This window comes from Hypomesus nipponensis, chromosome 17, assembly GCF_054491055.1.
Source record: "Hypomesus nipponensis isolate SF chromosome 17, ASM5449105v1, whole genome shotgun sequence".
NCBI lineage: Eukaryota > Metazoa > Chordata > Actinopteri > Osmeriformes > Osmeridae > Hypomesus > Hypomesus nipponensis.
In genome coordinates this window covers 21,396,886-21,422,500 of record NC_140377.1, presented here as the reverse complement: position 1 = coordinate 21,422,500, position 25,615 = coordinate 21,396,886, and the positions used below count along the sequence as shown (strand labels likewise).

Below are 25,615 nucleotides of genomic sequence, written 5' to 3'. Positions count from 1 at the left end.
GTTAACCTCATTAGTATTAAGCCTATATGCCTATATAGGCAATATCTTCTGATGTGCCTTCTAGACTGAATTGAGTAGTTTGAGACTTTACAAGCACCGTGAATGTTCATTTGAGGTATTTCTGATGCGAAATAAAGCTAAAATGCTAATACAATTCCCGTTAGCCCTGTTGAACCACCTGACCTGATCCAGTAGGTGTTCTTGGGCTCTACTGCTATAGGACCAGTAACCGGGGGCGACCAGTATTGTTCCATGACATAAACCTGTGTATTCCTGCCAGTTTCCATCTGATTTGTCCCTTACTCCAGTTTATACCCCACTCCCCGACGCCATGCCTAACCCCGCCCTCCCCCTCACCCCCTCTCACCCTGTCTAGAACGGCTGGCGTTACCAAGGAACCGGAAGGTTCCTCCCCCCCACAGCCGAACATGAGCGAGCCTTCAGAACCCATTGCTGCAGTGGAGACAACAGGTGTTACTTCCATCGCCAGCCACACAACTGTACTGTCACCCGTTTGTCTGCTGTCTTCCACACATCTCCGCCCGCCGCCTTGTTTTTCTAACCCTCCCGTCTCTGTCCGGAGGCGGACGAGGAGTGGGCAGAGGTGCCCGCTGGCGGTCTGGCGGTCTGTGTTGTCGAGAGGTTTGGAACCTCCGCTCTGTTTTGATTGCTAGGTTTTTGTCAAGTCAAGTCCTCCACTCCGTGTGGTCTCTGTGCCCCCCCTCCCCGCGCGGCTGGAGAAGGCCTTTGAACGGGACCTCGCTGTTTGCACCTCCTGGTACCGCTATGCACTGAAGATAAAACACAAGAGGATTTGTCAGGGTTGTGAAACGCAGAAGAATCACATTGAACAGGGCACGATGAGCGAGCCAGGTGTTCTAAGAGTTGAGAGAGAGAGAGAAGCGAACAATACCTAATGTTGTTGTTGCTGTTGTTGTTGTTGTTTCCAGAGCCGCCCAAGGAAGACGTGAAGCTGGCTACTGCCGGGAAGAAGCAGGCCAAGAAGAAGGTGGAGGAGGAGGTGGAGGAGGAGGAGGAGGAGGAGTATGTGGTGGAGAAGGTCTTAGACCGCAGGGTGGTCAAGGGACGGGTGGAGTTTCTGCTCAAGTGGAAAGGCTTCTCAGAGTGAGTCATGTGCTTTACTCTCTGGGTGGGTGGGTGGGTGGGTGGGTGATGGGACCATACCCTGATACCGAGCCACGTGAATCAACTCCTGAAACTCTGTCTGACCTCTCCTAAAACCAACCCCATCTATTCGCTTCTCCTGAAACGACATCGATTGACCTGTCTTAACCTCTAGCCTGGCTATGCCCTACTGTGTCTTCATACGCCTCTGTTCCTCCCAAGACGAGGGAAACTGGTTCCAGAGCAGCAGTGGCTCCCTGCCGGCCCTTCTGCTTCTGTCCGAGGGCTGGGAGAATCATGGCCAGACCAACCCAATCCAAATATGTGACCAGCATTTTTCTTTTTCTTTCTGTAGATGTACGAAAACACATCAATAACAAACTAGAAAAGGCAGAGACAGACAGTGACGTATTGATGTGGCTCTGTAGCTCGTGGAATAACAAACGGGTTCTTGGAAAGTTCTCAAGTTGAACCGAGTGAACCGAGAGAGAACTAGCCGTGAAAGACGAGGTAACAGTGAGTTCAAACACAAAGGTGTGTGTGTGTTCCTCAGTGAGGACAACACGTGGGAGCCGCAGGACAATCTGGACTGCCCGGACCTGATCGCCGAGTTCATGCAGAACTACAAGACGGTTCAGGACACCAAGAAGAAGGAGGCGGTGGGCAAGAGGAAGGCGGGCGAAGCCGACGCCGAGGGAGAGGAGAGCCGCTCCAAGAAGAAGAAAGATGAGGTAAACAAACAAACGATAAACGTTTTGTGTATCCACACGGTGGAGGCATGTTCGTGGTCGATGTTTTTGGGGTACTTTATTGTGAGGGGGGTAACCCTCTTCAACACGCCCCTTCCCCCTCCCAGGGGGAGAAAGCCCGGGGGTTTGGCAGGGGTCTCCAGCCTGAGCGCATCATCGGAGCCACCGACTCCAGCGGAGAGCTGATGTTCCTCATGAAATGGTGAGCGGGTCTGGGTAGGAGGGTCTGGGTAGGAGGGTCTGGGTAGGGGGGTCTGGGTAGGAGGGTCTGGGTAGGAGGGTCTGGGTAGGCTGGGTCTGGGTAGGCTGGGTCTGGGTAGGCTGGGTCTGGGTAGGAGGGTCTGGGTAGGAGGGTCTGGGTAGGAGGGTCTGGGTAGGCTGGGTCTGGGTAGGCTGGGTCTGGGTAGGGGGGTCTGGGTAGGAGGGTCTGGGTAGGCTGGGTCTGGGTAGGCTGGGTCTGGGTAGGAGGGTCTGGGTAGGAGGGTCTGGGTAGGGGGGTCTGGGTAGGAGGGTCTGGGTAGGAGGGTCTGGGTAGGCTGGGTCTGGGTAGGAGGGTCTGGGTAGGAGGGTCTGGGTAGGCTGGGTCTGGGTAGGGGGGTCTGGGTAGGCTGGGTCTGGGTAGGGGGGTCTGGGTAGGCTGGGTCTGGGTAGGGGGGTCTGGGTAGGCTGGGTCTGGGTAGGGGGGTCTGGGTAGGAGGATCTGGGTAGGAGGGTCTGGGTAGGAGCCCTGGTGAAAACATCTCCCGCGAAAACATCTCCCGCGACAGATGTTGTCTTTAACCCTCGTGTGTTTTTTGTGTTTTCCTCTCTCCAGGAAGAACTCGGATGAGGCCGACCTGGTTCCTGCCAAGGAGGCCAACGTCAAATGTCCCCAGGTTGTCATCTCCTTCTACGAGGAGCGGCTCACATGGCACTCTTACCCCACAGAGGAGGAGGAGAAGAAGGAGGAGGAGAAGAAAGACAAGAATTAGGCTGGAGGGCAGGGAGGGAGGGAGGGAAGTGGGGAGGGGTGGGAGGGTGGGGTGGCCGGTGATTCCAGGGTTGGGTTGGGAAGGTTGTTTCTTTTAAATACATTCTTTCTTCAGCCCCAGACTGTTGACAGTGATAGACCTTCATCTTGTGTTACTGATTCGAGCGAAGCTTCTTTTCCATGTACGTTCTCATCACAACGCAAATGGCCCAGAAGGCACTGCTTCTCTCTCCTTCCGAAGATCAGGGAGGAGAAAGAACCCACTTGACAAACCTGTAAATACATCGACGTGTCGAGGGGGGGAACCAGATTAGAACCGTGGTTCTCACACTTCTGTTGTTTGGCTCATATCATGGACGTTTCCCCCCCCCCTGTTATCAGAACTCGTCTAGTGAATACTACTAGTATTAATCGGTGACGGTCATGTACTGAAGGTGGGGCTCCTTGGTGAAGTTTGGCAGCCACCGTTTCAATCATTACATAATCAATGACGATCATGGTCTTTACAGCCTGTTCTGTTGGGAACTGTAAGCTACAAAAAAACGGTTCTTTTTATATCAGTGTGTTTCATGAGGGAAGATATCATGTTTATCGGTCGTGTGAATGTTCGCTGTGAGGGGGGCTCTAACAGGTGAGATGATGACAGGCTTAGGCTGCAGACCACTTCTCTAACTTTACTTATATGCCCGATCTGAACATTTCTATATACTGTCTCTGCTCGTGTAGTTTTCTCATTTGTAGCGTCGACCCAGTCTTGTTGTTTTCTGTGTCTGTTGGAAGTTTTTACCTGTTGCATGTCCCATGGTTTGTCACTGATTTACAGGGGTCGCCTTCATTTCTTTGATGTTTTTTGGACAATAAAGTTTTGTTAAAGAGCTTGTGTCTTTATTTGTGTAGTAAATGTGTTTGTTTGGATTGCATGATCCTTGAGGAAAATGTGACTCGTATCCCAATCAGAACTTTGATCCCAAAGTTACATGTATTCTGCCTTGCATCACAGTACATGCGAAAGATTTCCAGAATCTTCCGGCAGAATCGAGCAGGTGGTGAAATTGGTGGGATACAAATTGAATTCATGCCACAGGCTAAAAAGACAACTGGTCGAAAGCAATTGTTTAATAGCTTTTTTGTTCAGAAAGTATACACAGACAAAGACACATATCACAAGGAACACGTTGAAACATTTGAAACATTAAAATAAATAATCCACATTCGTCATGTAGTGTGGTGGCAGACTTTGAGCGAGTTCACTAGGTCAATTGTAATGACTACACTATCATGATGCAACAGGTTGTGCCTCCACAACATAGTATCGAGCGATCCTAACGACGACTACACTTTGAAACAAGCCGTCGACACAACTACACTTTAAGAGAAAGTCATTGTATTAAAAATAACATACAGTAGAAGCCATGATATCACTGTATGGCAGTGACAATTACAATATTTTCTCAATCTTCAGGCAGGATGAAAACAAAATATTAAGATAATAGTTCACTATAAAGGTTAAGTCCTAAGACCTCTTCCTACCTCTACCCACACTCTATAAACCATCTAAACGACTGTTAAAGATGCCTTTCAATTTCGCATAAACCTGCACCACAGTTTTATCAAAATCTGTGTTAGATCAAGTGTGAAAGCATTACAATACTCAGGGCCAATGGAGCTAATCAGAAGGCACTATTAGCATGTGTGAAGTTGCCTCAGCACAACCTCGCTGGTGCGTGTCAGAACCCTTTGAACAGTCCTAGTAAAGAACAGAACTCCTGAGGGAACTGTCCAATGGGAAAGCACCTTCCAGAACACAACTCCTGAGGGGACTGTCCAATGGGAAAGCACCTTCCAGAACACAGCTCCTGAGGGGACTGTCCAATGGGAAAGCACCTTCCAGAACACAGCTCCTGAGGGAACTGTCCAATGGGAAAGCACCTTCCAGAACACAGCTCCTGAGGGGACTGTCCAATGGGAAAGCATCTTTGGATCTTGTCCATCTTTCTGTCCTCTGGCTAATGTCCAGTGGTGCTTGTCCCCTGTAGTGAGGATGCAGGGTCCTTAAGTGACGTGACGCCTCGGCCCCTCGGCCAGCCTGGGGACACGGGGACCGTCTGGGAGAGACTCCACCACAGCTGCCACACAGCGTGAGTGCTTCAGCAGGGGCCAAGGGGCTCCTCGAGCCGTCACTTGCGTGTCCTCCTCATTGTCTTGGGTCGGTGACGTTTAGCTCGACCCGTTTGGAGGTTGAATCCGGGGCCGCCCCTCGGCTGTCGTTTTCACCGCAGCGAGAACCGCTTATCTTTCTTTTCCAAGCACGGAAAGGTTGTGCTTTTTTGATGGTCAGAGCCCTACTTCTCCAGCGTAGAATTGGTTGGTCCGAAATGATGACGTACGAAGAGTGTGTGAAGAGATTTCCTCATCGTCTTCATCGACGCTAGCTTCGTGGTCACCTTCCACATCGCTTCCCACCATTTCCCTCTCTGTGTCGCCGTATCGTACTTGTTTGACAATCAATCGAGTCGATCGATTCACTTCTTCCTGCGCTCCTGTTTCTTGCTCTGTCTGCGGTTCTGCTCGCCGGCAGAACCCTGACGGCGCTGGGCCACCAAAACACGGCCGTCGCTGCCAAACTGGAGCGCGTATTCCGCGGCGGCCAACGGCCTTCCCTCTTCGTCCCGGAGGCGGGAGAACACTTCCTGGTACAGGCCGCTGACTCGCTGCTTCATGGCCTGGAGGGAGCGCAGGGCTTCCGTCTTCTCCCTCAGCAGGCGGGCGCGGTGGCGTCGCAAACCCGACACGCCCTCCTCCAGGTCCACGAGGACGTCGAGCTTGCGACGCCGGCAGTTCTGCGCGGCCATCTTGTTCTTGCCCCGGCGGCGTATGTCGCGGACGAGGGTGAGCTGGGCGTCGGTCAGGCGGTGCTTGGCCAGGAGATCATTGAAGTCTTCTACGGGCAGGTTGACGATGCGCTCGTTGGAGAAGGGGATCTTCAGGCCGCGGGCCCGTCGCTCGTCGCGGCCCCACATCCTGTCCGGGGCGTCGTGCTGGTAGGGTTTGGCGTGATGCGGCCGGAGGCTCTTCTGGGTCTTGGTCGCGGCGGGCCGCTGCTGGTTGTAGGTGTGGTCGTGGCCGACGTGTTGGAGCCGAGGGAGGCGGTTGAAGCTCTCGGGGTCCCGGAAGCTAACAGGGGAGATCTTACTGAGGTCTGCGGAGAAGCTGCCCTCCTCCTCCCCCTCCCCCTCCGCCGCCACGTCAGAGCTGAAGCCCACCGCCCCCTCCTCAGAAAAGAGGCTGGCCTCCGTGGAGGCCGAGGAGGAGGAAGAGGAGGTGGAGTAGGAGGCTTCAGACGAGCTGGGGGAGGCCGGAGCGTGGCTGAAGTTCAGGGAGAGGCCCGAGTCCGAGTCCAGCTCGTCCTCCAGACGGGAGGCAAGAGCTGGGCTGAAGCCCTCCTCCAGAGCCAGCGCCAGCAGGCTGATCTCGTCGAACATGGCGCTGTCGTCCAGGAGGGAGGCCAGCGGGCTGGGCAGGGCCGGGTCCTCCTCCGGGAAGAGGTCAGAGGTCACGGGGTCACCCGTCGTCCCATTGGCCACGGGGTCTCTGGCGTGGGCGCTGATGTTGAGGCTGTCGGGGGTGCTGGGGGGCAGGGTGAGCAGGGCCGGCTGGGCGGGGTGAGGGGGCTCCTGGGGGTCACCGCTGCTTCTGAGGGGCCCGTGGCCGTCCTGGGGGTCTACGGGCAGGGAGGCCTGGTGAAGGCTCACGTCCTGCTGAACTGGGTTGGGACGGGGCTCTGCAGAAGGGGTGTCGTCGGAGCCGCTGCCCAGGAAGGGGGTGGTCACCGCAGCATCGACATCCATGTCCTATGGGACGGGAACGTTTGGGTTAGATCCTCATAAACGTCGATAGCTCGCACTCTGGTTCTACATGCGAACAATGTGAGAAGTGCAGAATGAACCTCAGGCTCCATAATGGCCAGCAGGTCCTGCCACTGTTGCTCCAGGTCCAGCAGGGGGTCCTCGTGGGTCAAAAGGGGGGACAGGAGAGGCTCTCTACCTGGGGAGGGATGCTCCATTTCGCCCCCTCTCACATCCAGGCCCTCCTCTTCAGACAGCTAGGGAAATGAACACAACGAGGGTCAAGATTATCGGAAGATTAAAGAAGGAGAGGAGAGGAGGAGAGAGTGGGGAGGGGAGGAGAGGAGAGGAGAGGAGAGGAGGGGAGGGGAGGGGAGGGGAGGGGAGGGGAGGGGAGGGGAGGGGAGGGGAGGGGAGGGGAGGGGAGGGGAGGGGAGGGGAGGAGCGGAGGGGAGAAGAGAGGAGGGGAGGGGAGGGGAGGGGAGGGGAGGGGAGGGGAGGGGAGGAGGGGAGAAGAGAGGAGGGGAGGGGAGGGGAGGGGAGGGGAGGGGAGGGGAGGGGAGGGGAGGGGAGGGGAGGGGAGGGGAGGGGAGGGGAGGAGAGGAGAGGAGAGGAAAGGAAAGGAAAGGAAAGGAAAGGAAAGGAGAGGAGAGGAGAGGAGAGGAGAGGAGAGGAGAGGAGAGGAGAGGAGAGGAGAGGAGAGGAGAGGAAGGGAGAAGAGAGGAGGGGAGAAGAGAGGAGGGGAGGAGGGGTAGGGGTAGGGAAAGCTAGTACCTGTGATTCCTGACTCAAGGGAAAGGTGTCCTCCAGCAGTCGAAGACACTCCTGGAGGGACATGGAACTCTGGCTCTCCAGACTGGCAAACTGCAGAAACACATGGAGCACAAACAAGATGGCGGTGCCATACAAATCAATAATCAGACTACAGACGCTTAATCATCCCAAACCAGAAAAACACATTTTGTGCCCATCATGACAAATACTGATCATACTGTGGGATAATGTGCATTAAACACACACACACACACAGACACACACACACAGCCTAAACAGACTAAACACATTTCATTTCCCAGTAAAGAAAGCTTGGGCTTCCTCAAGACAAGCTATGTCAGGAACCCAAGACAGGAGCAGTTGGACAAGCTTGGCGTCCTTATCTGATGCTGCGTGGCATCACAGACATTTTCATTTTTCCTATCTCTGTACCGTTCAAGTAAACAGATAGGAAAGGAGAGCCAGCTCCTGTCCAACTTTGGAAAACGCAGCTCCTCTAAAGGCTGAGGAGAGCTAATCTTGACACATCATACCAGCTACGTCAACATACAGCACCACAGAATGACATGGGCCGTGTAAATGTTTAAGATAATGATAGCCATTGAGTTACAGTGTCGATGCTACGGTGTTGTTATGTTGTGGTGCTATGAATCAGGCCCTCGGGTTTGATGCCCTGGGCCCTTGTTTCAGAAGTGTCAGCAGTAAAACAGAGGCGAGGTCTGGTCTTACCTGTTCAGACAACTCCTGTGCGAGCTCTCGGTTCACTCTGTCGTAGGTGCACCCCCCTGTACTCCAGTTGACCCCGGCCATCTCCTCCTCCTCCTCCTTCTCCTCCTCCTCTCCTTCCTCATCCAAGGGGAACCCAGGAGGTGCATGATGGGACCTGGTTCGGAGGCTGGCCTCCAACGTCTGGTCTGGGCTGCGGTGAACACGAGCCGGCCAGAGCCTGTCTGCCGAGTCAGCATCCTGTCAACCCACAACGGTCCTCAACGTTAGTGACACGTACCGGTGTCGATGCTCGTGACAGCTTTAACCACCAAGGTCTTGACATCTAAGTGATATGGTTAGACTGTTTTCGTCCTATTGGCTAAATCAGCTGATTGTTGGCACAGTTATTGCCATGCTCCTTACATATCTGCCTGGACAGTTAGGATGTTATGACGGCTGCTCTAGATGGGTTTTGCTGTGTTCTTATTGGTTGGTTCCTTTGATACGTTTTTTTTCCCATGCGTGCCTATATGTTTTGTGCTATACAACAAATTGCCTCCGGAGGACCTGAATGAGGCTGAGCTCTCCATCGCTAGCTGAATTTAGAGTGAGGTGTGGGCTTGCCAGCCTATGAATAGACGACAGTGAGCGGTCGGAGGAGCAAAGGGTGTAGCACCCCCCCGACCTGTTTTCTCTCTGCGATTGTTACAGTTCCCAGACAGGCCTATATGTTGATAGACACTCTCAACACACAGCGGCGTGGCTAAGAATAGGCGTACCCTTCTCTTGACCCTCCCAGGGATTACAGGAACCCAAATGCCCCCCCTCTTGCTGGTCCCTAAACCACAGCCCTGAGTCAGAGGGGGGGGGGGGGGGGGTACACGTCTAAATATCTAAATATTGCTGTGATGAGAAAACGACTCGAAATCCACTCGGTGTTTTCACCTTGTGTTCACATTTCCAGAAATGCTTCACATTATTCATCGGAACTTGAGGACATTATTCCTTCACGTGGTCCATAACTTCTTTACTCTGAACTGGGCCTTAATATGTCCCAAAGGGTCCTTGTTTGTGTGTAGGTCCTGGACTTGTATGTGCTTGTCTGTGTGTATACGTGTGGGTGGGTGTCTTCCTGCCTTGACAGAGTTGTGTGTGAGCCACAGGAACGAGACCTGTAAACAGCCATTGCGAAAGCGAACGAACCATAGAGCCTCCTCAGGTGACACCAGCTGAGTCATGTCACCCTAGTCACAACATCCTTATGAGGTTCTCTGGACTCTGTGTTCTCGAACCAGTGTCCAAGCCCTGGGGCATGCAGGGTTACCTGGCTAGCTCACAACATTGCTACTACTGAACGACTAGGCCAGCTATCCCATAACATGGCCTACGCAAATACACCTCTGCTTGACTATTATCAGTATCCCTGAGCAACTGGCAAGTTCTGGATAAGAGCGTCTGCTAAAATGACTAAATGTAAAAAAGTTGGTACAGATGGACCAGGGTGAAATGGGGTCAACTCAGCAGATTAGAGCATGTTAAAGGCACAACGTCACCCTGTCAGCGGTATTTAAGAGAGACCAGGACAACCGAGAATCGAATTGAGGGTGGGTGTTGCGGTTGGACGTTTGAAAGATGTCTACCCCTCAGGTTTGAGCTGTGTGCGTTTGGTGTGCGCACGCGTGCTCATGTCGTCAGCACGTCCCGACTTTCCACTTTACGGATGTCACGTCAGACATGCCCAGGCAAGCCTCAACACAGCAACACCCATTAGAGGCTCCAGTTCTGGAACTGCTAGCCTGGCGTCGACCCAGACTCAGGCCCAGACAGTACCCGCTCAGGCTAGGCTGCTGTTTCAACCCCGACTGTCTGAAGCCGACAAGAGCCTCTCTCTGCAGCACGCACGCAGACACGGCTGGGCTGGAACAGCAGTGGAGCAGCTGTTGATGCTAGTCTGACAAAGTGAGGGTGAAGGTCGTCGACAGGTCTGTCTCCTTTCTGTCTCCCGCCTCATTTCGACACGATTCTTCTCCACACGCTGTCAGGGATTCGAACCACACAGGGCGGGTGTAGCGGTAGACTTTACTTTCAAGTGAATCCTTTGAATCGGTGCCATGCTTGGATTGAGGAAGCAGACGATCTTAAAAGCGAGTGTCCGATGATTTCCTCGTCTTTTCTGGTCTTCAGCTCACATCACAGCTCTGGTCTAATGTGACCCCAGGCTTGGCCCGTTGGCCCAGAAGCCAACATAGGAAAACACCCTTGGTCAACAAGGCAACATGTATGCCCGGGTTGATGCTGACAAGAGACATTTTAGGCATGCATATTTTACCCTAAGTACCCCCTGCTCCTACACATGCCCGCTTGACCGAAAATAGCCACCAGGCTGGCCAGAGTGTTCGTGCAAACACACACACAGGGTCATGTGCAGGCTACATGTGCAGACTTGGGCTAGCGTCGAAGACAGAGGGAAAGGAAACCGTCTGGAGAAGACTGTGATGGCCTAACCCCTCCCCTGCAGAATGCCCTCATTACAGTCCTCGCAGATTGATACGTCTAGCGCTCGACCTGTGTGATGACAGACCTGATACCGGTATCAGTATTAAACATTGGCCTGCAACACAACTTGTTTTGCTCTCGCCGTAACAGGAACACCAGTAAGGAACAACAGCCCACTCCTAAAATGGGACATTCTTCGTCACGTGCTGCTCCCAGGGCATGAACCAGTAGCCCTCGGTGGTTAAACCAAAGGGGGAAATCCAGTTGGGCACATAGCATGTAGTTCTCTCCCAGCCTGGGCGCATGGGGACCAAGCTGCTTGGACCCTGGGGCTGTTCAGACTGGCTGGTTATTTAATACCCAGGCAGGCCACAGGCTGCATTGCTCAATAAGCTGTCGGCTGCCAAGGCAAGGCTTCAGCAACAGCCGGCTCGTGCTACAACAGACGGCCGTCTGTGTAGTATTGAAACTAGGGGGGTTTGGATTCGGTTTGGTTTGATTCACATCTGATCAGATCAGTATTGTAACTAGCGGGGTTTGGATTCGGTTTGGTTTGATTCACATCTGATCAGATCAGTATTGTAACTAGGGGGGTTTGGATTCGGTTTGGTTTGATTCACATCTGATCAGATCAGTATTGTAACTAGGGGGGTTTGGATTCGGTTTGGTTTGATTCACATCTGATCAGATCAGTATTGTAACTAGGGGGGTTTGGATTCGGTTTGTTTTGATTCACATCTGATCAGATCAGTATTGTAACTAGGGGGGTTTGGATTCGGTTTGTTTTGATTCACATCTGATCAGATCAGTATTGTGAAACACTAACCTGCCCTTCTTTTGAATTTGATATGGTGTCTTGATTTTAGAATGAGGATTGCCTGCTAATGTTCACCAGATCTGCCTTCAAAGCTGAGCAGATCACAGTTGGAGAATGAACAGCACATTTGGCCGACATCAAAAACCATGTTTTGTAATGTATGCAATTCATGATTGTCATTATGTGTATGACACGTGTGAGATTTTGTTACGGAGAATACTGGAAAATCGCATGGACATGATAAATTAAGATTACATACTGCTATATATATTTATTATATAGATATATATATTAAAAAATTAATAAATAAATTATATGTTATTAATTATATATATACAGTATATATATATATATATATACACATACATGTTATGCCATTTTATATATATATATACCTTATATATATCTTACCTTGTAGGTCAAGCTTAATAATTTTGGTTTAAAATTAACAAAGTCATACAGTAAATATAGTCTGTGAGCTTTCACTTCCTTGAATGGGGTCAAAGATATTGGTGATAGAGTGGTATTCCCCTTTATGTGTATGTGTGTATGTGTGTGTGTATGTGTGTGTGTGTGTGTGTGTGTGTGTGTGTGTGTGTGTGTGTGTGTGTGTGTGTGTGTGTGTGTGTGTGTTTAAAGGGAGTTCTCTCTCAAGGGTATCACATAGGTGCCTATACCTTTTCAAAAACAAACTCCAGACAAACAAACTCCACAACAGCCAATGGACATGTACAATGCCTGCAGTACAACATCAACCCACACACACATCACTTCTGGTGTCTCAACAGGTTGCAGGAAGTTGCATCGCTCAGCAAATTACCTCAACAGTGACATAATCGCCGTCGTCTTCCAGGTCTCTGGAGGCTAAAAGCATCCCTCCATCCAGAATATTCTCCTCCCGGGTTGGCCTGTAACCTGAGTCCGGGTCTCCCCCTCCGTCCTGGACCTCCAGCCCAGCCAGGCCACCCCCCTGCAGGGCCGAGGGCTGGCCCGGGGCCCCAGCCAGGACATCCGCCTCCCGCTGAACCAGCCAAGTCTCCAGCTCTGCACCAGGAATCTGTGGGAGGAGATTACAGACTGACCCAGGGGAGTGACTCATTCAGACCACGAGTCAAACTCGAGTGTTGTTGACTTTTTGTTTGTTTTTGTTTTCGTGTTGTCTGTTTGTAGATGTGAAATGACCCGCCGCGGCCAATTGTGGCCGGGACAAAAAGAGATATGTCATCTCAAGATGCTTTTCCGGCTTAAATTACGGTTGAATGCAAAAAAGAACGAAACAAAAAAACTGACCCTTGCGATGGAACATTTTGGATATACAGAGAAACAGACTGAAGATAAAGGGGTTGTAGGGGAAGGGGGGGGAGTATGTTTGAGTTTAGATGTTTAACCTGCAGTCTGTCCAAGGACCGGACCCAGCCCAGGAGCCTCCTGGCGGTGAAGAACCCATCCAGGTCCACGCTCTTGGGGTGCACCTCGTGGCCGTAACCGTCCAGCCGGTTGCGGAGGTTGTGGAACTGGGTCTGGGTGAGGGCTGAGGAGGGCCCCATGATCATCTCCTGCCAGGAGGGGAGGTGGGTGCCTACATCCACCCTCACTCCACCCAGGCTCAGGAGGATGGCTACCTGGATAAGGCCCTCGGTGAAGTATTTCTTCAGATACAGCATGTCTTCACAGACACGCTGCTTAGCCTCAGGGGAGATGTCTTGGGCGGTCAGTTCAGAGAAAAGTCTCAAATGTTTGGATTGTTACTCGGAAGTTGACTGCGAAGAAAAAGGGTAGCATTTATGATGTTGTACACTGATTCACAAACTTTCCTTGATATGTTAGGACAGGTAAAAAATACAAAATATATAGTTTTCATTTAACTCCTAACGTTCTGTGGATAGAAGGCAAAAATTATAAAACCGAAAAACTGAACAGATGTATCCAAATGCAACGGCTATTATGAGATTATGATAATATTTCTTGTGGAGATAATGTGACAGTACAAGGTTGAGAGGCGGGACTTTTCTTATCAACAAAAAACAGTAACTTCGACCTACTTCTAGAACTTGTTTGGCGTGACGGCGTAAACCCAGCTATCAACACTCCCATAAAGCACATAGTAAATCAACAAAGTTTCGGTTTTACCGGGAAGTACCGTTGCTTCCCGAAAGTTATTTAATAACGAACTCCTGTCATAAGATCGCAACGGTTTGCTGGTTTAGACAGTTAACAGGCGAATTTAAACCTGCTCAACAGGTGTATTAACAAAGAACCGAACAAAGAAGATAGGCTACTCACACATTTAACTTTAACTACACATTTTCTATGCATCATTTTCATAGGATACATTATTTTATTTTTGTATATTATTTTTTTTATTGCAGATTATTTTTTTTATTTATGTACTGTGGGCTATATACAGGCTGAAATATAAGCTAATTCGGATGTGGACACGCATGTCAAAATGTCTCGTTGTTGTATCGTTCTTACAATTCTCAAATTTACCAGTGTTCATTCTTACAGTAGGCTATTCTTAAAAAAACAAGTCTCTTTTCTTGTTGTATTCTGAATCTTACCCGAACAGTGAGGTGTCAATCGCACGAAGTTAAAAAGCTGGCAGCGTCCTGCTATAGCCTATTGGAGTTGTTCACTTCTCGAATGAAGGCGATCGCTTATAAACCGTCTTACTAACAGGGTGGCGATGTTGTTCACTCCCTGAAATGACGTCCCGTTTCCCTTTTCCATAACTACACTACATAACATCAATCCATACGCCTACAATACGCACGCCCATTTAACGTTCTCACAGGGGGGCAATTCCGTGTGTGTGGAAGTATACAGGCAGAGAAACACTGACAGGCAGGCCGATACATTGCTGCCATCTGCCGTGAGTTATCTTCACTGAGTATAAGGAATTGAATTATGAATTGCATAATAATTAAAATATTAAAATCAGACTATAGTCTACTGTAGATGCGTTTTGTTTGTTTGTTTTTACAAAAGTTTAATACATTTTACCACCAGTTGTGGTCATTGTTATAACACTGCAATGTGTCAGTACATAAAAGGCAATTGTAAAAGAATCAACCATGGATAACATAACAATGAATCTAATAAGACAGACATATTTGCGACCACGACAAGTTGCTTGTTGACAGAAAGGCATAAAGACACTGTAGGAATGATGCAGTTCATGTCATCCTGTATCCGGTCCGTTCCCGCTTCCGAGGTCATTTACCGGGAAAACATACAACATGTCTCCAACACATCTCTAGAAACCCAAATGATGTTTCCTACTGAGCTGTACGTTGCTACGGCAGAATATGCCAACCTGCTATGCAGCCACAACCGTTCCACTTCATCATCCCGGCACCAATAGAGCAGAACAGTATTGCAGAGCTCAGACATATAAATACAGGATTGTGCACACACCTTCAATTCACATCGCTCAAGTCACTTTTAACTCTGATTTCATCTTATTCGTAGGCCTACAGTACATTAACATCCTTCATCTCGTTGCAGCCCCCCCAATCTACAATCCGTGTTTCATCTGGTGGTGCATGGGTGCGAGGCAGACAAGCTAGGCAGGGCGATTACACTATCGAGGGGTAAAGAAACCTTCAACAGATTAGTGCGTCGACAGAAATGTTTGCTCTTGGTCTGTATGCTGTGACTAACACCCCCTCCCTCTCCCAAGTCCGTCCTCCGATCCCTCCCTCCCAAACAGCCCTTGACTCGTCCCCCGCCATCTCAAAGCCTTTCGTGTAGTGACTCTATTGCTTGTGTCAGTCCGAAACTGTTAGGACTGGGCAAGTGGATACTTAAAACAGAGGAGGGAGGGGGGCGGGGGTCACTTATGTTTGGCAAAGGAGCATCCCCTCTGGAGACTTCGGTGAGGAAGATACACAGCTGAGCCTAGCTGGCCTACCGCCCCCCACCGCTGACCCCGCCCCCGACCTGTGACCCCGCCCCCCACCGCTGACCCCGCCCCCGACCTGTGACCCCGCCCCCGACCTGTGACCCCGCCCCCAACTTGTGACCTAGGATCCGGCCTCCTGCTCTTGACCTAGGGCCTCCAGCAGCATGCCCATGGGGGTCCTCTTCAGGCCGATGCTCTCAAGCTTGTTCTCCACCTTGTTCTTCAGATTCCGCAGCCTGACCGACGCATGAATCAGCATCACTAGAGAGAAAGAGGGAGACAGAGAGAGATGTATTGATAGTGACAGTATAGACAAACAGGGAAGGCAGGGAAGAGAGAGAGAGAGAGAGTGAGAGAGAAACAGAGAGAGGGAGAGAGAGACAGAGAGAGAGGGAGGGAAAGAGACAGAGACGGGATGACATGGCACGCAGGTCCCCGAGGCAGGATTCGAACCCAGGCCGCTGCCGTAAAGTTAATCCCTAAACCCCTGTGATACGCTTGCTTATCCTGTGAGTCACCAGTGGGCCCCAGGGGGTTCGACAGCGTCAAACAGGATGTGTGGGTTCGACAATATGGGGTTTGACAATCTTAATAATAAGACATTGTTTTGGTAATGCGCCAAACTCAAAGCTCAAGATGGACGACAGGAGGCAAGCGACAGCCATGACTTGAACCATAAACTGTTGACACCTACTCAGGATAGGGAAGGCTATGCCAAACAGGAAGACCGCGACCCCCCCCAGCACAGACAGGAGGAGGTAGCTGGCCCCCAGGATGCAGCCCAGCGCCACGGTCGGATAGTTACGCCGGAAACGCCGTATGGGAGCCCGGTGCTCCGCAGCCCGCACGAAGCCCAGGAACAGCACGGTCACCACCGCTGCGCCCAGAAAGAGGTGGAACGGCTGGAAATACCTGTGAGTGAGTGAGGGAGGGAGGGATCCAGATAAGAGGGATGATGATGTTTGGTTGATGAAGCATTGCGTTTATGAGGAGAGGACTCTCAACTCTAAATGTAACAATTTGTCTGAAGACGAATGTCTGACGCACTCAGTCACCTGGCTGTTTCTGCTGACTTTGGTGTGTAACACAAATAATACAACGGCCGAAAATGTTCAAAGGGTTGTTGCATTGGTGGACTGTACTCGTCTACCTGGCACAGGCTACAACTAAGGCAGTCAAATCCTCCGAGCCTACATTAGCTTAAAAGCATCAGTTTCAAGTATAAATGTCGAGTAAGGCCAAGATGTGTAGTAAAAGAAGGCAGATTTGTACAGTAACGTGACAATGGGAAAGATCTAGGCTGAGATGAGGCTAGTACGACGTCTAAAACTTACCCTACAATTACCAAAAACGCCAACGCTGAAGCGAAATAGTTGGACTGGTAATACAACAAATTGTTGATTACTCTGTTGTTCCATCTTTCTAAATTCCTAACATCTGGAACTGCGAACCGAGCCGAGCCCAATACGAAATCATCCAAGGTTCGGAAGGGTGGAGGCTGTACGTCTACCATTTTCGATTCCACAACAACCTACATTTCCCAGCATCCAACGCGAGGGACATTCAACATAGTTGATCGGTCACTATGTACGTGCATTTATTGCCGCCACAGAATTAGGCTTAGTTGTAAATTCAATATTACTAAAATAATATGCTTGAGCATGCACACGCTGTACATTGCCTGCAGTTGTCTAGCCAAGCACAGGAATCTGAATACACTAGGCAATATGATTTGCTCATGTAAGCTGTTAACTTAATTGTAACCGTTTCTAAAATCGCTTAATTAAGTAAACTGTGACTTTGTATAAATGTAATACAGCCATGCATGGTAATTAACAAAGGTCGTTGTGGGAACTTTTATCATTGTGAAATTGGTAGAATATTCTGCCGGAAAATGTATCCCCTTCAAATGGAAAAGCCTTACCAGGTGTCCCATTTCTTTTTTGCAAAGAAAATATTACGACAGATTATAAGCCATCCTTAAATGAAATGGAATAACTAATAATTTGATCTAAAATCTCAAAATGCAGCAATGACGAAAACTCTTATTTTGAAAAAACAACTACGCGATAATCGTTGTTGCGCCTCTCTGCTGGCGTAGACACGCTTCAGCCGACTAGAATGACAGCTCAAACCTGTCCACGTCAACACCAAAGAACCATGGATTCCACGTCTCTGGTAAGCCTTTGGCTCTGCTCTTTACACATTTACAAACCAACAACAGGTTGCGAATGCATCAAATAGGCCTACATTTGTGAACCTCGCGAATTATGTGTGTCGATTGTCTGTGTAAAATAAACCTTGCAATTAATGACACGGTAAACGTGGATCAGATGGCTGTATTAAGATGGCAATTTCGAAATAATATAGAGTATTGTGGACGAGTCGGATCTATCGTAAATGCACGACAATTGGGCAGGGAGGGTGAATAAGAGTTGACTGTTTGGACTACGTTGCAAGCGTCAACATGATCGGCACTTTTATCCATGGTCGTAGCAGTCACACAGATAACTCCCTATCTGCTGTCAGTACGAGACAGACACTGTGGTTGAAAACCTAAGGTATGCACAGGTTAACTCGGACAAGTAGCCCACATCGTAAACTACAGATGACTAGAGCTGTGACCGTTATTTATATGTAACAATCTAGTAGTATTATGTTCACAGCGTGACTGCATAGATAGGCTCTTGTACATTTTGGGTGCCACGTCCTCTATTTGGTTTCACCCGCGGGTGCGTTGCGCACCATTTTACGCTTTCTTAAAACTTGATTCCACAGGTGGGTCTTACTAAGGTGCGCTTGAAGATCTTGTTTTTTTGGACACATTAAAACTATCCCACTCTAGTATACTAAAATGAATGAACGTTTAAGCTATGACGTATTAAATGTGCTTTAACTTTGATTTAAACTGTATCTCACAGCCTGCGTGCCAGGTGACCACAGACTAACTTTTTTTGCAGGTCCACGACCACGACAGAGGTTATTTTTTATCTAGATGTACGTAACTTGGGGGTGAAAAAGATGTATTTGCCCAAACAGGCTGATGCGTTGCGCGGTGAAAATTGGCAGCGTTATCAGAAGTAGGCGGAGTGATCTCAGCTGTGCTCTGCCAGCAGGCCTATGGCAGTCTTTTCCACCTGGGGGTGGATGGAAAAGCCCCGCTGTGAGAAAACTGTGGGCAGCTTTGAAAAGCAAAGGCTACTCCCATCGATGCCATAACCCTGAAACACGATTAGCCTAAAATCACACAAGCATAAACTCCAGAAGCCCTCCAATTACCCTGCAGATTGATTGATCTGAGAGAAAGGTAAACCGTACGTTGTAGGTCAGTGGACTATTTAAGAACCGGGCCGAAGTTCTGTGATACACTTCGGCTCTGAGTTTGTGGTAGTCAGTGCATAACAGAACTTTGGGCCGGTCCTTCTTAGACACCAAGGAATGCAGACAATGAACTTCACCACCAAAGACCAACATTTGTCGAATCATTTGTTTAAACGTGTGTTGAATTTTGTCATTATTCTTTGTTGTCAGTCCTCATAAGTTCTGAGTCATAACATCGTTGCATTGTTTGTCCTTCAGGAGCCCTCGTTATACACGGTTAAAGCTATCTTCATCTTAGACAACGATGGAAACAGACTCTTATCAAAGGTTAGGAGAACATCTTTATCATCTGAGCAGCATCCAATCCAAAACTTTGATTTATATGTGAATACAAAAAAAACATTTTAGGTTAAAATATGACAGTTATATATTTGTAGCCAACTAAACCGACCGTTTATACTGTTTGTGTATTTTAGTACTATGACAAAGAGCTGTACCCTTCCATAAAGGAGCAGAAGAACTTCGAGAAGAACGTTTTCAACAAGACGCACAAAGCCGACAGTAAGTTTCGTGTCTCAACGTGAACTTTCAATTGTGTACGATGCGTTCATAACAAGCTCCTTAACAAGCTTAGCGTGTAGTGAAACAGGACCACCTGGCGATTTCACTACGTCACAAACGCTATGCTCGAGGACTGGGATACATAAACCGCGAGATAAAGAACCGCCAGCCTCGATGGCTTCCAGTCTCGTTTGACTTCAGTCAAGGGTAAGACGGATCTGTTTGTGAGAAGGCTGGGATGTGAATCATACCAGGCCACAGCCTGTGGTTCACACACCTCTTCTGTGTCCGACACCATAGAAAAGTCGGCCACAGAGTCAACCGAAGCGCTAGCCTGGGGCTTCGCACTCATTGGTTGTTTGTCCAAGACAGAAGAAAGGGTATTGGTTCCTGCGGGTTCCCCGGGCCTCCCTTGAGCTCGTGTTACGAGGAACAAAAGGGGAGTGAACCTGGGAACCATATTCAGTCATATGACACCTCGGACCCACCTGGCTCAAGTGGAGCTGGTTTCTGCTTTAGAAGTCAAGCAGGCCGGCCAATGGCCACCCCACCTACACCATAGCTCTGGGGTCCAAGTCGAGTCGAAATCATAAGTCAATTCATGCCCCTCTCTGTCTCTCTGCCTCTGCCTTTACCTTCTCTCTCTCTCTCTCTCTCTCTCTCTCTCTCTCTCTCTCTCTCTCTCTCTCTCTCTCTCTCTCTCTCTCTCTCTCTCTCTCTCTCTCTCTCTCTGTCCCTCGCCCTCTCCAGACGAGATAGCGCTGTTGGAGGGCATGACCATCGTGTACAAGAGCAGCATCGACCTGTTCTTCTACGTGGTGGGCAGCGTGCAGGAGAACGAGGTGAGGAGGGTGGCGCCGGTGCTTCAGGGCTTCCCATTCCACGCACGCAGTTTTTTTCCCTCCCGCTCATTTGTGATTTCTTCTCGGCGACTTCCGGGGTCAAACCTGAGCCTGTGTGGTGCGCACGCCGGTCACTATCTCTCTGTCCTCTCCACAGCTCATGCTAATGGCTGTGCTGAACTGCCTGTTTGAGTCTCTCAGTCATATCTTGAGGTAAGTTGACAGTTTGTTTTTTTTCGTAAGTAAAAAGGACTCAAATGTAGGCACCTTTCATGAGAACTAGGCGTGATCTCAGATTCAGTCATAATCTTCTCAGCCCCGAGAATATGCCCATCTCCGTTTTGAAGATCTGGTTAACGCTAGCGTACCGAATTGTAGGTAGATGATTACGGGGTCCTGGGTTATTATGGGATGTGTGAGAGTGACACACCCAGAGCCTTCAACGAGGAGGACAACAACATTGACAGGGGCTGGTTACCATGGAAACCATTGCGGTAGCGTTGCAGTGAGAGAGAGTGAATGGATCTTTGATAAAATGACCCCCCCCCCACCCTCCCCTTCCTTCACACACCCTGTTCCTGGTTTCTGTTGGTGCTTGTCCCTTTCTTGTACCGTAACTCAAACTGACGCTTCCTGAGGTCAACAACAGAGCTACGAGGCTAACGAGTACACCGGGATACGATACGATTGGAGGTGACTCATCACCGTTTTCCCACTTAGGAAAAACGTGGAGAGAAGGTGTCTGCTTGACAACATGGAAGGAGTCTTCTTGGTGGTGGATGAGATCATAGATGGAGGGTAAGACAACTGAGAGCCCTCCGGATCAACACAGCACCCCTCATTCAGTCAATCCCCTAATGTCATTACACAACTGTGCAACAACATGAATTGTCTCGATGGAAACATATAGCAGACGAGACAAAAGGGCACACACGTATATTTGTGTTCTCTGACTGGATCCTGTCCTTGTGGTTCCAGGGTCATCATGGAAAGTGACCCACAGCAGGTTCTCCAGAAGGTCAACTACAGGGTGAGGCGGCAGTGTTGAACGTTTCCTCTGGAAGCGATCTCCGAGATAATCACACGTCATTCTGTGTCACGGGGGGATGCAGGCATGAGGCAGGGCGAGAGCCGTCACAGCTTGTCTCCTCGACCACGCGTCCCTCCTCCTCCTCTCCCCGGCTCACATGCCTTTTCCCTCTACCCCCCCCCCCCCTGCACTGCGCCACGCCCTCTCTCGTCCCCTCCACCTATCAGATTGCCTCAGAGCAAAACGACAGCTTCGTCCTCTTTGATTACATCACGGGTAACATTGATGGGCAGATGGAGAGAAACCAGCTCTTGTAGCCACTCAGGAAGAGAGAAAGGGTGAGCATAAGGGAGGGAGTGTGAGAGAGAGAGATAGAGAGAGAGAGAGAGAGAGAGAGAGAGAGAGAGATAGAGAGAGAGAGAGAGAGAGAGAGAGAGAGAGAGAGAGAGAGAGAGAGAGAGAGAGAGAGAGAGAGAGAGAGATAGAGAGATAGAGAGAGAGAGAGAGAGAGAGAGAGAGAGAGAGAGAGGATGCACCCAGCTCAGGTAACTGCATGGTGAGAAGCAGCATGCAGTGTGGTCCCCTCTAGATCACTGCTGTGCTGTGTGGACAGTGCCGGCCCAAGGGTCCACTGACGAAGGGGCCCTACTGTGACGTGTTGAGAGTCTGGTGGGCGGGGCTCTGGGGGGGGTTGAGGGTGGGGGGGTTTGTATGGGAGTGGGGGTGAGTTGATATTTGATATTTGAGCGAGGGAGGGGCCCCCCCTCCCCCGCCCCTCCTCCTGCCCCCCCCATGTCCCCCCATGGCTGCCCCTCTGCTTCCTGTTCCTGTGGCTGTGTTGTGGTCTGTCTGTCTGTGTACTACTGAGTGGCTCTGGTTTTTCTGTCTGTCCCCCTGGGGGGACTATGGATCTGTGTGTGTGTGTGTTAGTTCTTCCCTGCTGACCCGGGGGGGGGGGGGGGGGGGGGGGACTTGTTTACTGTTTGCTTGTTGTGTGTGTTTGCGTGTGAGTGTGTGTGTGTGTTACTGTAACTTCCTGACACTTCTTTCTGTAACATGACTTCAGGTGGATGATAACCCTCTGACAGAGCAGAGCGTGGCTCAGGTGAGACACACACACACACGCACACACACACACACACACTCGCACACACACACACGCACACACGCACACACACTCACACACTAAGGATTCACATGCGCTCGTGACATGCATCCTGTTTGATTCTATCTCCTGCTGCTTATCGCCGCTCAGAAACTGCATCGTAGTTTCCCTTTACTGACGTGTGTTTGCTGTAGCCTGCATGTCTTAACGGCAAAGCCCCGACTCACCTGTGGTGATGGGCATGGTCATACACCGCACAGCCATACCTTCCCTTGCACCGACCTGCACCGGAATGCCTCCTATCCCCTTTGACTCACACCTGCTCTGTGGAAGATTTCAATGGCTGGAGCTTAATGCGTCACGATGCTAATCGAGATCATTAATATCCGGAGACAGTTCTCTGTGCTTCTCTGTTCTCTGGCTAACCCTAACCTCTGCACTCTGACCCCTGGCAGCATATCACGGAGAAGCTAGCCATGACCTCCACCGTAAGTCCCTTTCGCCCCTGACTCGCCTCCGATAATCACTGACCCGCCTCAGATAATCACTGACCCGCCTCAGATAATCCCTGACTCGCCTCAGATAATCACTGATTCAATTAGGGAACCGCACATTTGACACCCTTGTTGTTATTATAAGTGGAACTTGGAAATGGCGCCGGATACCTGTGTGTGACTCACAGGATGGATGCCAGGCTTCAGTTGCAGACGGCACGATTTCTGACTCTAGTTTCCTTCACATCAGTTACATCTTCATTAAAGGATTTGAAAGTGATTTAGGCTGCCATACTATTCATAGTTTAAGAGGTTTTGTAATGGAGGACTTAGGGTGTGTGCTGTGGTTTAGCGCCACCTGGTGTCTGTAAGGATTAACACTTTTACACTTTGACATTTTAAACTTGTTAAAATGTGAATTGACACTGACACCTAGTGGCTGTAGTGCAGTTTGCGTGCGAGTTTTTCGTGTGATGTCATGTTTTCCACAAATAGTGGCATTTAGTTTGGAAGTGGCTGACCATTTACGAATGGTCTGGAAGATATGTATGGTCAACCTAATGAAACTGAATTGATATTCCTGCTCTTTCTTTCAGGTTTTGCAGTCAGCAAAGGAACAAATCAAATGGTCAATACTGAAATGAAACCCACCAGAGGATGAATATTAAGGGATATGGAGAGCGTTGTGCAAAAATGCTTCGTTTATATTAATAAACCAGGGGACATTATTTACATGTTTGCTATGAAGGACATTTGCATTTGTACTATTTGAACCAATAATCTTCTTAATTTATGTTAGATTAAAATATATGTTTGGCTTTTTATCTAGATATTTGCTATTTTGGAACACTGTAAATGTATATAAAAGAACTTAACATGATGACATATAACAGGATGTTGTCTGTTTTAGATGTATGTGCCATTATATCGTTGCAGCACCTTTGCTTCAGTTACTGAGCCTACCACTGACCTGGTTTTTGTTTATTAGTTTAATTGGCTTATTTTCTTCTAAATATCTTGAGTTATACCTCCATGAGGATATGCGCTTATACAAACTGCACTGGTGAATGCATATATTTATACATGTACGAAAATAAACGATTTTTAATGTTTCACACGAGTCAAAGGCAAGTATATTTCATTTTGTGTTTTCGTTTGAATTAAATGCACCCTTTTTGTCTAAATTTATGTTCTGAAATTTTAGCCTAATAAACGACAGGTTTTTGTACAATACCAGTACGTGATTACCGGGCCGTACTTTTCACATCCTTTAGTGTGAAACAACTCGATGGCTCCCTTTCCACATTGGTCAAAATCCGTTCAACGATAAGCCAATCATGGCTGTCCGACTATAAATGAATGGTTTGCATGATAGTGCAAATATGAATATTGATGAGTAACGGGGGTGTGGTGTGCTGTTGGATTGGATGCGGGAAAAGCACGTCATTATCTCCGCCTTCCTACATAGAGCCAATAGGGTCTTCCAGTTCTGAAAAGGCAAGTTGTGATTGGATATGTGTTGGGCCACCTAATGCCTGGTGTTTAATTCCTTAAACATTAAGGCCCATTTTCCCAAACATTGGATGAAGCCTAGTCCTGGCCTATAAACTGTTTTTAATGGAGATCTTCATTGAACGTTTCTCATACTTTATGACTAAAACCGTTCGCAATGGAGATCTTCATTGATTTTTTTCTCTTTCTTTAGGACTAAGCTTAATCCATGTTTTTGTAAACTGGGCCATGGTGAATGGGAATTTATTATTTAATAGTTGCTTCAAATACAAATGCAAACACAGTTTTTACGATATGTCTGCGCTCATAGGATGTGACTACCGTAGACTATAGTCTTTAGTGGACCACCTGTGACATAAAAAGCTAAATAGAGTTCACATTTGACTATTGAAAGACTATTTTGATCAAACTGTACTTCTTCGATTGAAGTGAAAACGAAACTGACCTTTCTTTCGGAAATGAATTGCAAAAACATAGGCTTTAACAAGTATAAGCCTTAAAAATCTACTTAAAACACACAAACTTATATGGTTTCATTAGACTTGACTCATATGACTACATTATATTCGGGCCTAACGTAAATCGAAGTAGAATTGCTTCCTAATAAACGAAATATTTTTCTCTTGTTTGTATTTCCATGTACAGAGCCAGAAGCCATGGTGTGTAGGGTACTGTGTTACACATAAATTACTTACAAACGATACATTAGAATATCGATAACCTATGAAGAGTTTTGTCATCGTGCAAAATCAGCACACATTGTTCTCCTCATACGATGTATTTTGGAATGAGCCTGAACATATATATACGGCTCAATAATCTGGACAGCAACAGGCGAGCGAACCGTTGATGATTGACTTGACTGGGATATCGTCGCCATCTAGTGGCCACTCACGAGATAACAGCCTTGGAGGACGTGGAAGAATTTCCACACCAGAATATCGATCTGACCCCACATCCAGAACCATGATAGGCATAACCAAAAACATAAACAGCTATGCTACCTCAGCCTCAGCACAGATTGTTGATAGGCCTGGGTCATGATTTATAGTGAAATAAATATTTATTTAGTTAACTCTTATGTTGTCGTTGCTTTTGTGCAGTACTTATGTTGCAGGCCATTAGCCAACAATAATTGGTTCATTAGGCCTACGTGTCATTTTTCACGCTGGTATGCGTCAACGACAAACTCCCGTCTCTCTTTCTGACCTTGGTCCAGACTGCACCCTGACCAAAACCCCGATGTAGGCCAACTCTCTGCGGGTGACACGCAACATGCGTGCACCATACTTCGGAAACCCACATTGCTGCGGTTTGAAAGCGAGCGGCAGCGCACTAATAGATCTCAGATACATCACCATC

At 48.9% G+C, this 25,615-nt stretch overlaps 4 protein-coding genes across 10 annotated transcripts in view; 2 read left to right on the top strand and 2 right to left on the bottom strand.

Annotated features, from left to right (window-relative positions):
• cbx1a (chromobox homolog 1a (HP1 beta homolog Drosophila)) overlaps positions 1–2,851 on the top strand; it is a 3,900-nt gene extending 1,049 nt beyond the window's left edge. For both annotated transcript variants that reach the window (XM_084678373.1, XM_084678374.1), the window contains exons 2-6: positions 377–471; positions 951–1,125; positions 1,679–1,856; positions 1,982–2,076; positions 2,689–2,851. In XM_084678373.1, coding sequence (XP_084534499.1) covers positions 429–471; positions 951–1,125; positions 1,679–1,856; positions 1,982–2,076; positions 2,689–2,845 — 648 coding nt within the window. In that variant the 5' untranslated portion in view covers positions 377–428 and the 3' untranslated portion in view covers positions 2,846–2,851. The remainder of the gene's footprint in view (positions 1–376; positions 472–950; positions 1,126–1,678; positions 1,857–1,981; positions 2,077–2,688) is intronic.
• A 1,094-nt stretch (positions 2,852–3,945) lies between these two features.
• LOC146254025 (endoplasmic reticulum membrane sensor NFE2L1-like) lies at positions 3,946–14,198 on the bottom strand. Its single transcript, XM_084677333.1, has 7 exons — positions 14,046–14,198; positions 12,873–13,244; positions 12,305–12,541; positions 8,193–8,429; positions 7,464–7,553; positions 6,791–6,946; positions 3,946–6,695 (listed from the first exon to the last, which is right to left on the bottom strand). Exons 2-7 carry the CDS (start codon positions 13,146–13,148, stop codon positions 5,367–5,369), a joined length of 2,325 nt encoding a protein of 774 aa, XP_084533459.1. The 5' UTR covers positions 13,149–13,244; positions 14,046–14,198; the 3' UTR covers positions 3,946–5,366.
• A 1,280-nt stretch (positions 14,199–15,478) lies between these two features.
• Positions 15,479–16,941, bottom strand: praf2 (PRA1 domain family, member 2). The gene is made up of 3 exons (XM_084677749.1): positions 16,723–16,941; positions 16,083–16,300; positions 15,479–15,649 (listed from the first exon to the last, which is right to left on the bottom strand). Exons 1-3 carry the CDS (start codon positions 16,899–16,901, stop codon positions 15,510–15,512), a joined length of 537 nt encoding a protein of 178 aa, XP_084533875.1. The 5' UTR covers positions 16,902–16,941; the 3' UTR covers positions 15,479–15,509.
• Positions 16,942–17,461: 520 nt separating this feature from the next.
• copz2 (COPI coat complex subunit zeta 2) lies at positions 17,462–23,854 on the top strand. Of its 6 annotated transcripts, XM_084677745.1 has the most exons (10): positions 17,462–17,566; positions 18,968–19,036; positions 19,186–19,270; positions 20,021–20,112; positions 20,270–20,325; positions 20,833–20,910; positions 21,091–21,142; positions 22,209–22,247; positions 22,703–22,735; positions 23,338–23,854. In XM_084677745.1, the coding sequence occupies exons 1-10, from the start codon at positions 17,510–17,512 to the stop codon at positions 23,383–23,385; spliced, it is 609 nt and encodes a 202-aa protein (XP_084533871.1). In that variant the 5' UTR covers positions 17,462–17,509; the 3' UTR covers positions 23,386–23,854. The 6 variants fall into 6 exon arrangements, 3 of the variants coding, with proteins under 3 accessions (XP_084533871.1, XP_084533873.1, XP_084533872.1); XR_014731766.1 differs by lacking the exon at positions 22,703–22,735 and having other exon boundaries at positions 20,762–20,910; positions 23,338–23,386; XR_014731765.1 differs by lacking the exon at positions 23,338–23,854 and having other exon boundaries at positions 20,762–20,910; positions 22,703–22,738.
• The last annotated feature ends 1,761 nt before the right edge of the window (positions 23,855–25,615 follow it).

Excerpts from the sequence above, each read along its gene's own strand:
- LOC146254025 (XM_084677333.1), bottom strand. The coding sequence starts at position 13,148 with ATGCTGTATCTGAAGAAATACTTCACCGAGGGCCTTATCCAGGTAGCC. Across the intron at positions 7,554-8,192 it reads CACAGGAGTTGTCTGAACAG|TTTGCCAGTCTGGAGAGCCA; the intron begins GTAAGACCAGAC and ends GTGTTTCTGCAG. Across the intron at positions 6,696-6,790 it reads TGGCCATTATGGAGCCTGAG|GACATGGATGTCGATGCTGC; the intron begins GTTCATTCTGCA and ends CCCGTCCCATAG.
- praf2 (XM_084677749.1), bottom strand. The coding sequence starts at position 16,901 with ATGGTAGACGTACAGCCTCCACCCTTCCGAACCTTGGATGATTTCGTA. Across the intron at positions 16,301-16,722 it reads GCGTTTTTGGTAATTGTAGG|GTATTTCCAGCCGTTCCACC; the intron begins GTAAGTTTTAGA and ends ACTCACTCACAG. Across the intron at positions 15,650-16,082 it reads CATAGCCTTCCCTATCCTGA|TGATGCTGATTCATGCGTCG; the intron begins GTAGGTGTCAAC and ends CTTTCTCTCTAG.
- copz2 (XM_084677745.1), top strand. The coding sequence starts at position 17,510 with ATGACAGCTCAAACCTGTCCACGTCAACACCAAAGAACCATGGATTCC. Across the intron at positions 19,037-19,185 it reads GAAACAGACTCTTATCAAAG|TACTATGACAAAGAGCTGTA; the intron begins GTTAGGAGAACA and ends TGTGTATTTTAG. Across the intron at positions 22,248-22,702 it reads CAGAGCAGAGCGTGGCTCAG|CATATCACGGAGAAGCTAGC; the intron begins GTGAGACACACA and ends GACCCCTGGCAG.